The sequence below is a fragment of the Amblyomma mixtum genome, chromosome 3 (genome assembly GCF_055824585.1).
Source record: "Amblyomma mixtum isolate Tamu chromosome 3, ASM5582458v1, whole genome shotgun sequence".
Taxonomy (NCBI): Eukaryota; Metazoa; Arthropoda; class Arachnida; order Ixodida; family Ixodidae; genus Amblyomma; species Amblyomma mixtum.
In genome coordinates, this window is record NC_143014.1 from 54,336,885 (window position 1) to 54,349,333 (window position 12,449).

Below are 12,449 nucleotides of genomic sequence, written 5' to 3' on the forward strand. Positions count from 1 at the left end.
TGCGTTAGCCATCACGTTGTTACGCGCATGTACACGAATCGGAGCAACCGCGAGCATTGCTTCACCCGAGCCGCTTACAACCGCAGCCGCGCGTCCGTATACTGCAGCACGTGGCACGCGCCAGCGTGGTGCTGCTGCAGGTGCTGCTGGAAGCTCATTTGTCGACGACTGAAGCGTGCAGTGCGAAAGCGCCGCGGCTTTGGCGCTCACTGGTTCACTCGCAAACGCTTCCTGCATGGTGTTTCGACGGATGCGGAAGTAATGCTTTTAACACAGGGCGAGGCAGCTGCCAAAGAGACGGAAACCCGCTATTTGCGCGCGGCTGTACGAGTCATTCAGCCGTATGCATTGCCGCAAATACCGCCAACCGATAACCGCGACTGGGCCTCGCCATGAACACTTCCTTTGACTTGACCTGTATTTTTCCGCCATTTGCAGTCAACGCCTGTCGGGGAAGTTTGAAGGCGGAAGCCTTTAATGCCTCATCGTTGTAAGCAGAAGTTGTCGACAGAAATGTCACGCTTTTCAATTGGTCGAAACGGTCGTGACGTCACAGCGCGCGAATTTCAAACGCAGGCCAATTGTATTTTGGCTAGTAATCATGCAACGAATTAAAGGGATCGTATAGCGTTGCTCCGAGTAAGTGGGACTGAGTTTAGTTAATTGCTTAATTACACAATTAGCCTAATTAACCTTTCTAGTCAGGTCAGATAAATAAGTAAACCAAGTAGGAAATTCGTCAAGTTTGGGAGTCGAACCCCGGTCTCCAGAGTGCGAGACGAGCATGCTAACCGCTCCGCCATGCCAGCTCGATGGTTTGGAATGAACAAAGGCGCGTCTAGTGAATACGGTGTCCTCGTTCACTCCCATCTTCCTCCCTTCCCGTTACGGCGAGGTTCAGGTGTCCACCGAGATACGCGAGACAGATACATTTCCTTTCCCCAAAAACCAATTTACCGACGAGCAAGGCGTAGAACCGAACGGGCGATGGCGTTCTATGGACTCCCTGCCAGCGTTGCTAGACGCTTTCGCGTTTCACTCTTAGAGGCGAAGCCTAGCATCTTAGCCACGCATCAGTGACACAAGCAGCAACAGCGCCTCACCGCACTTTAGGTCAACAAAGTGCCCCCCTGATTTTTCGCTCGCAAACGGCGCGCCAGCAGCAACTGAGAGAAGGCGATCGAGTGACCTTCTATGTCCCTCGACGACGCCCACTTTAGCCCGCGCGCGCGCGTATGCGACGCATCCGCTCCGCGATGTCTTTTTCACGCCCGCAGCTGACGTTAGCGACGATAGTGGCTCTTGAGTCAGCGCTCTACGTCATTGAATTTCAGCCTGCGGTAGACATTGTGACAAACAAATGGACGCCTTTTGTCTCGCGGCTGCTGCCGGAGTATACCGTCGCGAACAAAGGGCGCGCGAGCAGCTGAAAACCGCAGCACAGGACGGCACAGCTGACGGCCGCTACTTCAAGGAAAGCGAAACCAAAGAAATATACCAGAGAGAAAAAGTGATTTTTTTTTTTAAATTTCTGTTTCCCACCGCAAAGCTTTCTGCTCAAGTCGGAGGTTTCCGCGGAGGCAGTAAAAATTTGCTGTTCTTGGCTCGTTAACTTTAGCGCTACCCGAGCAGAGAGTTTTGACAGAAATCAGCTATCTTGTCTTAAGCGCGCAGTTCAAACAACTAACCTCGCAGAGCGTGTCCCATGCTCACCATAGCTTAGCCACCTCGGAAGTCCTGAGTGAACAACTAACGCAGCGTCCTGTAGCTCGGTTTCTTGTACTCGTATACGAGCAGTGACTTGTCTGACGATGAAACTTCTGTGCCCGAGAAAGCAATGATGCAGCAACGGATACGTGGGGATCTCTTGGAAAAGGCTGCTGGCTGGGGCCCGGATTGCTGTCTAATTTGCACAATGCATTTCTTGAACTTTCTTCGCTGAAAAAAGAAAAGGGAAAGGGTGATAACGAGGCTTTCCTGCACGAAATTTCTCTCTTACGGAGGGAGATGGCTCTCCCCTTTTATTCCGCCCCTGAAGAGAGCATGTCTGGGTACTTTTTGTCCCCTTCCTTGTTGCTATTATTATGCTGACGTGTATATGATATAAGGGTAAGACGCGCCCAAACAGCGATTCACTACACCCGAAAGTTTTCGACAGAGAGTGAAAAACGAATAAACAGGCGTGCACCGTCCACAAGACACTTCCCTGCTTTTGTACTTATCCGCTGCCCTAATCTCGCATTTCAAGAGCCAGAAACACTTTATTCGAGCGACTAGTTTTCGAGCTCAGCTAGCCCGAATAATCGCAAGGTTAATTTTCCCCTATGAATTGTTTTAAATATTGGCGAACGAAACATGCATTTGTATCATTTCCCTGATTTTCATTTTCTTCTGAATCCTCAATCGGACGAAATACTTGTGCATTCCACCCGGCTGAGAGTCTATCCGCCTCGGTGGTCCTGGGAATATGGCGCCCTACTGCTCAACACGAGGCCGCGGGTTCAAAGCGGACCGCGTGGATCGCATTTCGATGGAGGCGAAATGCAAACAAGACGCGTACTGAGATTTCAGTGCACATTAAATGACGTCAGGGGGTGGAAATTAATCCGGAACTCCCTACTACTGCGAGTATACGAGTTGCATGTTGTGCTCTTTACTGGAGTTGAGGCGTCGCCCTCGTTGTTGGTTTTTGTGTAGTGTTGCAACAACAGGTGGCTCCTAAACATTATAATAGTAACTTTATTTCTTTGTTTGAACCAAACGTCAATACATCGTTGTTAATATTTTTCCAGCGCAACTGAAACGTTACAAATTAACGTTGACACATTGTTTTCCTAGCAGCATCGAAACATTTATATAACAATTAAAAACGTTAAAATTAAGTTAAAGAATGATTTTGAAGGAAGGGCCAGACAAACGAGGTCTGATTGTACGCACATGCACACCAGCAGACTAAATCACTTCGGCGTGGAGAATGCTTTAAGGGCTAAATTAGATGAGTATAACACGGCACAACTGCAAGACATGCCACACGCATGCACTCACCTGATCTGTGTTGCAACCCTGAGCTCATGCTTTTATACTGCTATCCATGTGCACTGCACCCGAAAGCTTCAGTTGTAAAATGTCAGTAAGTAAAGTTTTCTGAAATAACTTTGGCAGTATGTATATAATGTATGAGCGGCACAAGCCAGTAGTTTTAATTGCAAAGTTCTGTTAGTTTAATGTCATCATTTCTGCCTGAAATATGGGAAAAAAAAAGCGCCGAAACAGTGCTTAAATTAGGTGCTTGAAGTAAGCTCGTGTTGGTCAGGGACGTTGTATTAACATTACAGCAACATTTTGCTTATGCATAAGTTACAATTCCACAAACATTACTGAAACATACTTGCAATGTTAATAAGTAGTGTTTTCCTGACTTTTATTACAGCTGGTAACTGTTTTAAGGCGAAAGCCTTTAATGGCTCATTCTCCCCGTCCGTCCGGCGTTATATCCAGCTCCTGGGGTGACTCATCGACTAGCGCCGCTGACGTCATCAAACGGATGACGGGTGTCCACCGAGATATGTGAGATAGTTACTGCGTAATTTCCTTTCCTCAAATACAATTTTCATTTTCTTCATTACATCCCCTCTTTCTCTTTCTTCTTTCACTCCCACTTCCTTCCTGTACGGTGCGGCTCGGGTGTCCACCGAGATGACAGAGAATTACTGCGCCATTTCCTTTCCTCGAAAAGCTTTGCGTTCAAAGCTGTTCCCAACCGGCAAGGCATCGTGCCGAACGGGTGGTGGCGTTCCGTGGACTCCCTGGCAGCAATACAACACGCTGTCACGTTCCATTCCTAAAGGCGAAGCTTATGCGTCATTAATTAACAGTTAATTTTTATTTAGTCAATAATCAATAATTACCCAGTAATTAGTAATTTGTCATTACTTAGTAATTAGCCATTAATTACGCGTGACGTCACCCAGTGATGACGTCACCAGTGCCTCAGAGGCAGTCAAAGTGGTGCGGAAAACGCTTTCGCCTCTACGCACTTTAGACAGTCAAAGTGCCCCCTGAATTTTTAATAGCGAGCACGAATTCTTGATGGTACAACAAGCTCCATGCGTTACGTATTTGCATGTTACATCCGTGCTTATTTCTAAAGGTAATTTCAAGTCATATATGGGACATAACATAAATATTTCCTTCATAAAAATACATTATATGCCAAGTTGCAAAATGTTTTACTAATATTTTATTGCTAACGTTAGCATTTCGTTTTATAGAAAACATTATATAAACATTCTGAGCACAACAAATACGTTATATATTAATTTTACACGATTTTACATCGCTGAACGCTATTTTAAGATTCGCAACAAATATAAAACGTTATTATAATGTTTTGTGCTTCCTGGGAAGTTGTGTACCGTCACAAGTGGCGGGCCTACATGGCCATGCAGGGTTGCTTCACCATTTTCGAGAATGTTGAATTTATGTTTAAATGTTTAATAAGTTAGGAAAAGGTTATTCGAAGCGCTCATTTGTAACATTGCAAAAACATATATAAGGAAAAAAGTAACTGCGAACATTGAATTATTCTCTAAGGTGTTGGCGCGCTGTACTTAAACACAAAGGCTTACAACAAAGAACAGGAAGACGAGACAGATAACGTGCTCGAACTTTCAACTGTTTAGTAGCAGTGCCGCTCTCCTTATAGGTATATGCACATACCAAAGAACAAATATACAAAACGAATGAAAAACCCAACAAGATGGGAAGGGCATGCAGCTCATTGCAAAGAATGCAAGCCAATATTCGGGGAAACCGCTATAATCGGGCGGTTCACAGACCGGGATGAAATATTAATCTTAATTCGAAGCATACGCAATGGCACGTGCCGGGGTCACGGAATGTGCAAGTAATCCATCGTTATTGCTGACGCAGAGTGAGATTGAATTGTTGACAAGCAGCACGAGGTTATACACGGGTTTCGGCTTCATGACTTGCACTTCCCGTCTTGTTGGGTTTTTCATTTGTTTTGTATATTTGTTCTTTGGTATGTGCATATATAAGGGGAGCAGCACGAATAAACAGTTTAAAGTTCGCGCACGTTACATGTCTCGTCTTACAGTTCTGTGTTGTAAACCCTTGTGTTTAAGTACAGCGCGCCAACACATGAATTATAAAAAATCAACCAGATACCAATGCAGCTTTGAATTTTTTGTCAGACCAAAGCAAACATACCATGCAGTCAAGATTATATAGCAATTGCTGAAAGTTTTCAATAATGGCTACATGAGCTTGACTCCATGGTATCCGTCTGGATGCGAGTGTATACGCGAAGTGTCGGGCTGGTTGTTGGCCCTTGCAAATTGTTGTATGCCTTCACAATTGGCGAGCCTCTATGCTCTCGCATGGTTACTTTACCCTTTTAGATAAATTTGCATTTGTTGTTTCAATCTTTAACTAAGGTTAGGGCAAGGTTATTCCAAAGTTTATTTGTAAGTTTCGGAAACGTTACGAAAGAAAAGGACAGTAAGAACAATATATTAACGTTTGAACGTAATGATTTGGTGCTGCCTGGGATACAACAATTTAAGTAAAGATTTGTGGCACGAAATCCTGGAACAGGTTATATGATGAACCATATGACAACAAAGCTTGTTCGATCATGAACTGGTGCACAGTTACGCTAAACCATGTGGTTACGGTGCGATGGCCAAGCGTATTATAAAAAGCAACTGTTGCAATCCAAAAGAGCAAAGGTCTAAATGGAGTATATCTTTCTCGAGCGACATATGCGAAAACATTTAATAGTCATAATTAACAGACGGTATTCTATCCTCTGGTTTCGTAGGTGTGCTACAGCGCTGGAAAATGAACCCGAAATGAGGACGCGAAGCGCGCGGTACTGACTGAGCGTCCGAAAGGGGCGTACTCGACGCGCTGCGCGCATTCCAGCGCACGGCAAGCCGCGGCGAACTACATGCCACATCGTGCGCACAGTCTGTGCGCGCAAAAAAATAATCCTTGTGATGTTTTGCAAGAACTTATTCATTGACCGGAATAAAGGCTTCAGCTTTAAGCCTCAATATTGTAGTAGTCATCAAGATATTGCATTGCTGGCACGTGACCGATTTAGTCTCGAACACCAAACGTCACGTCACGAGAGACGGCAGCGCGCCCTCGCTGACGCGCGCGTCAAGCAGGCGCGGGCGCAAGCAGGCGCGGCGGAAGAAAACGCGTTTTGCCATTTTAGCTCCGGAGGTGGATCGGAGGGCTGTGTGTGGCGTTGTTGTGCGTTTCTCGCTGTACTGAAGTTTGTACTCGTCGCCAGTAAAACGCAAACATGGTGCAGGGATGTGGGATGTCGTGTATCAAAAATCTGCTATTCATATTTAACTTCTTTTTTGCGGTAAGTGCGACTTTTTCTTTGGTATTATCGTCCCCATTGGGCTTGATGCGCTTTTGTTCGTAGCAGACGACGTCTTACGTGTTGATATGACCGTGTTCGATGCCAAATGTTGTTGACAGCAGTTGTGAACCACGCGACAGCGTCGGTTCAGTCAGTTGTTTCCAACGCGTCAGTGTTTTATAGCGAGCGGCTCTTTTCTAGACCAGCTTGCGGGGAGTGTCTCTTCTTATGGGCGCCGTCCATGGAGTCCCTGCCATCGTTGTCAGGCTCGAAGCAGAGCTTCGCGCTTCAGAACTGGTGGCCGCTAGCCAAATAACGTCAGTTTTGCATATGTGGCTGTGCCTTAGCGAAAACACTACACAGGTCGCATCATGCGTCTTTGTACGCTTTTGACATAATGTTTCCCATTTGGAAGAAAGATCGCCTTATCTGAGTTTGTTTTACAACTGGTGGAGAAATTGGTACTTGCTTGAGCAGTGTTGAATACATCGCGCGGCGTTACCTGTTGCTGTAAAGGTCGAGATTTAGTTTGGTGCGTTTTTCTTCCGACATATTTTGTTAACCCACGTCGCATGTTGAGCACACGTTTTCGCCGCATATGTTCAAGCTCATGTATTATGACACGGTTGACGTGTGCTACATGCACGGGACGCTGCGCAGCTCTAACTATCGCGGTTATTTCAAACTGAGTTCGGAGTGTTTACTGAGCACCTGGCTTGATATACTAGGCATGGAACAGTGTCGTGCGTGTAGTTTCGCTGCGTTTGCAATTTAGTTTCATTTGTTTTGTTTTTTTTATTGCAGTGTCGGGTAGTGTAGAAGTTACAGGCGTATCATGCATTCATAACTGACAATTGCGGCGGCTGCCGATGCAAGCGCGTTTTTCCGTTGGATTTAGCCAGCTCCGATCAGTAGTTATTCGAGCCACATTTATATATGTGCATCATTTACCTCGACAATTTTGGTTGCACGTTTTAATACTTTTAAAGGCTTTTTTCGTGCCCCCAGTTTTTGCCGTTTCGTACCATTCTGCAGTTTAGCGAAGCCTGCGCAATAGTTTTTGCGAGATATAGCCGCAAGCAGCGTAGAGTACGTCGTCATCCTAGCTAGCATTAACAACGTGCTGAAGACAGCAATGATAAACTGTTATGCACTGGTATGCTCCATATGTGAGAGGTTCATGTAGCAGCAGTAGGACAGAGCCATTTTATGAGGCAGTGCAGTGAAACCTGCTCATGCAGCATTGCACGTTTATTTCTCACAATTAGACGAGGCTGCATTTCAGCAAGCATATGCAGTGTCAGTGAAATTGTGTAAATATCAGCCCACTCTTGTATTTTTTTCTATGATGTCATGGTAATGACGGGCTACACAATGTCTTACTGCAAGAACTTTCATGTGCATCTTTTAGGGGATTTTGAACTGAAGCCGAAAAAGTGCAGGTCTTTTTTTTTTTCGAGAAGTCTGTCTGCCATGAGGCTTAAGTTCAGAAAGGGGGAGTGGAATGTAGGATATAGAAAGTTGAAAGAAGGGGTGAAGACCAGTTACGGCGGGGTAGTCACATAGGCTGGTGGTGAACTGATTTTTCATGATCCACTTCACATAGTCTCCTTCGCAGTTCCACCACAGGCCCACCTCCCTGCCCAGGTCTTAAATATCCAATTTTATGACAGTACCAACTGTATGTTGGACCTACATTCCAGAAATTGCTGGATATACTAGCTGTTGGCAAAAGTTAGATCCTTGTGAAGAATATATTAAAACATACTTCTTTGGAACAGAGCTGTTGGCCGCTGATATCCATGTCATTTTTTGCTCATTTGCTCGTTATTGAGATACATATGAAGAAAGTCACTGAAATTGAGGAAAGCATAGGGGATTGTTTCGATATTTAATTTATGAGTTTGATCAATGGGAGATTAGTAGAGCAACCATTTTTTACCCGAAATATACTGGGTTAGAAAGTAGAAGAAAAAGCAACCACATGTTGCTTGTGGTGCTCTACCAACTCAGGTACGACGGTGGCTGTCTAATCTCCTTTCGAGTGTATGCGATGGCCTTGGGATCAGTAGCCAGAGCCACAGTAGCGGGTTCACGAATGATGCCCTCGACAACATAGTATACACCTGTGCTTGATGCACAAGCCTCAGCCATCCAAAACCCATCTGTAAAATAAGTGTAAAAAAAACTGACAAAGTTAAAAAGCAATGTGAAATAATCCATATTTAGATGAAGGCTTATTATGATACCCTCTGCACTTTACTGAGTTGTTCTCTTGTACTTGAAGCTTGAATTCGTCTTCAACTGTACTGCTGAAAGGTGTGTAAGGTAGCTTGCTGGTCATTGCTTTGGATGACAGATGGTTCTTGTGGCAGTTGCTTCATTTCTGATAGGGGGATTTCATTTGTGCAAGCTCTATTGATGCAGTCACGTAGCTTCTTATAGCAGCGTTTTTGTCTTCTTTTCTTTAGATCACCTTGCCTTAAATGCTCAGTGCATTTATATGCTGCCATTGTGATGCAGCCTCTTCGCTTTAGTTGGTGTGGTACAGTCTGCTTGAAAAGAAATAGGCACATTAGTTTCGTCTGGTTTGCAGAAAGTGGGTTATATGCACTGCAGCTGCAGTAACATTCTGGAAACAAGGTTGCTGGTGGGAAAACTAGCAGTTTTCTAACTGTGCTAGTCATTGTCATAGTTTTATTTTCTTGCTTGATTGCTAAGAGCCTAGATAGTGCCAAAGTTTTGTGTTCTGGACTTCAATGCACACTAAGCTACCTAGCAAAATGCACCAAACATAGGTTTATGCAGTACTGGTTAAGACATCAGTTGTGACCTTGCCATGGTGACTGAGTGGTTTTGGTGTTTCTCTACTGATCCCAAAGTTGTGGGATCGAGTTCCGGCTGTGGTGGCTGCATTGTGATAGAGGTGAAATGCAAAAACTCCAGTGTGCTGTGGGAAGTCTGGGTGCGTTAAAGAACCCCAGGTGGTCTAAATTTTTCTGGAGCCCTCCACTACAGCATCCCTTGTAGCCCATGTGTCATTTCAAACGCCACAGTAAACAATTTAAGACCATTCATCCAGCATGCTTTTTTTCCATTTGCATGTCAGTTGCATTTGCCTTCTCAAGCATGCGGAGAAAACTGGGAATGGCACAGCCATCCTCATTCTCCATGTTTGACACCAAGTGCCAAAATTTTCTCTGCAGCCGTGGTTTAATTAAGCTATTTATTTGATGCCATTGTAGTTTGTGCTAAGCCGGTTGTGCTTTATGTGGTGCGGGCTGGGCAATATAACTGGCCACAATAACTTATCCAGTTTGTGCTAGGGCATTCGGTGTCCAAAAACCATGTGGCCTGTATTTATATGTCTCAGTCAGCTGGTCAGCAGAGTGGACTAGTGCTCAATTGTGCCTTAAAGAATACAGATTCACACTGGCTTGTGGTGGTAAATGTTTCTAATATCTCGCACTTTATATGTGTACTGTGGCTCTTTAGACGATTAAAGTTTGTAAACCTTCAACACTTATGCCAGCTAATCAATTTTAAATGATATAGATTGCATTACGTGCAGAAATGGGAATTGCATATAAGCTATTTTCATGGCTGTGATTGATCTAAAGAAAAGCTTAACGAACTCAGACTACTTATTTTCAATGTAATATTAGAAATAGAATCGATTAATGCTTGCTGGCTAAACAGGTGTGACATCCACAATGGCAGTTGTCTGATGTTTCTATTTGTGCATTATTTGACTCATTACAGAAGGTCAGGCATAACCTTTCATGCTTAAATAGTGTTAGCCTTTGATGAATTTTTTTTTGGACAGATTTGGTGAATCTAAAGAATTCCGTTGTAATGGAGTGGTATCAATAACTAGAATATGTGCTACCAAGTTCTGTGTTGACTTGTATGTCCCCTCCTTTTCTAATGTGGGAGTTCAGGCTATTTGATGTGGTGTGGTGGGTGTGCACAAGATGAGGAATGACATTGTAGAACAAGCACTGATAGACTCGTATTTGCTGTTATGTGTAATATGCATGTGAATGAAAGAAGAGGGAAACAAAAGGAAGCCCACTGAGAAATTAACTATTCTTGCCTCTGTACAGTTACATGTTCCGTGATGAGCTGTAAATTTGAGAATAATGACCCAAAGATTCAAGACCTCAAGAATCTTTGATTCATTATTTCAACTATTGCTCTTGACTGTGCCTCATGAGGCATTGCATGTTGACCCTAACAGAAGAGATGATTTAACACACAAAAACCAAAAACATTCAGCCTCTTTACTACTACTGGTGCTACTTCTGCATTGCTTTGCTTTTCCTCTTTTATTGCTAGTCCTCTCTAGTGGCAGCGTCAGGCTGCCGAACTGTATTATCTGGCACTTTGCAAGCCTTGTGCATGCTGGGGGTGAGCGGTTTTGTCTTCCTCCTCTCTCGAGCTCCCTGCTGCTTGGCACGTCCCAGCTTGTCTTAAGTAAATTTTCCCTGCCTACGTCAGCTGTTTGCCGGTGGCAATGCGTTTGCTTTGGACTGGTCTGAATTTCTGTATAGCTTAAAACCTGGGTGCTTAGCACCCAGCTGTTGTTACTTTTTAGCCACTGGTTGTATATAATGACATTTGTGTCTCGTCTACAAGAAGGGCTTTTAATTCTCTCAGCCTGAAATTTTGATGTACAGGTAATTTTACATTGTTACACGTGGTTGATTCTGAGGCGTTGTGAATAAATGTTATTATTGGTTGCATAGCCAGCACTCTTTTTCATTGTTATTGTTAGCTGTGGTTTTGCTTCCTCCTCGTGGATTAACTATCTTGCGAAAATCTGTGCGAAGAGTGAGGGCATTTACGCTTTTTTATAACATATTCATGCCTCACCTTTGTTTTGTCAATGTGCCACTATGATGCCGAAGCTTGTTTCATGTAGACTGCAACTGAAAAATTGAATCCACATGAAATGTGGGTTGTGAATGAAGACATGATGAATCATTGAGCTACATGCACATCTAGGCAATTGTTGAAGCAGTATACATAAGTGTGGAAATGAAAGACTCAGCTGAATATCATAGAATTCAATTGGAAGTCCATAATGCATGTGTAAAATGTTGAATATATGTCTGTAGTAGCAGCGTGTCATGCCATTGGTGGTAGCCTGAAAGAATGGAAAGTTAAGACCCTGGCAAACTTGTGACCTTTCATGTGCAGAAATCCTCTGGCAGAATGTTGGAATGGTTCTTTGAAATCATTGTTACCCAAATAACGTACAGAGAAGGAAAAAAAAAATTGCAGCTGTGGTTATGAAACTTGGAATGTTTAGTGTGAAAATGAATTTTCTTATACTCACCACTGAGTCTTTATTTTTTATTCATACCGGCAGCGAAGAAACGCAAACACAAAGAAAAGGGACATGCAAAAACACGGATGAACGCTGCACTCACAACTGGTTTATTAGAAAAGATTTCTAGCATAAAAAAAGGCCCATGCATCTGCGAGCTACAGATGCGTGGGCTTTTTTTTATGCTTGAAATCTTTCCCAGTTGTGAGTGCAGCGTTCGTTCATGTTTTTGCGTGTTCCTTTTCTTTGTGTTAGTGCTTCTTCGCTGCCGGTATGAATCAAGAATGTTACTAACTTGCCCAAAAAAGTGTTTTACTGAGTCTTTAGTTTCACAGTGGTGCTCTTTTAAAGCAAGGACAGAAAAATGGAGCTTGGAATATGCTGCATGCAGATAACTGCAGTGTGTCTTCAGTTGTAGGAAAATGGGCAGGAAAAGCTGTTAGCTTTGCAATTACTTATATACCTATACCATTTGTGCAGTGCCACATGGATGAACTTAGTGCCATTTCCCTAACAGTAGGAGTTTGCCACAACCCATTTGCTCACGAAATGCATGTGCATATCCCTATTCCTTCTGTACAGCAGCATGTAACTTAGAACCTCCATTTAAGTAATGAATGATTTATTCATAACTCGGCTGAGACATCTCCACAACATCTTCATTGCAGCTGGTGAGTGCATGTTAGACAGCATCCCTCATAGCCTGAGTCCCTT

The 12,449-nt window shown here is 43.7% G+C and overlaps 1 protein-coding gene across 1 annotated transcript in view; it reads left to right on the top strand.

The window, feature by feature from the left end:
* Positions 1–6,225: 6,225 nt before the first annotated feature.
* The window catches only part of LOC149350228 (leukocyte surface antigen CD53-like), a 28,563-nt gene continuing 22,339 nt past the window's right edge, over positions 6,226–12,449 (top strand). Inside the window, exon 1 of the mRNA XM_089579211.1 lies at positions 6,226–6,403. Coding sequence (XP_089435337.1) covers positions 6,338–6,403 — 66 coding nt within the window. The 5' untranslated portion in view covers positions 6,226–6,337. The remainder of the gene's footprint in view (positions 6,404–12,449) is intronic.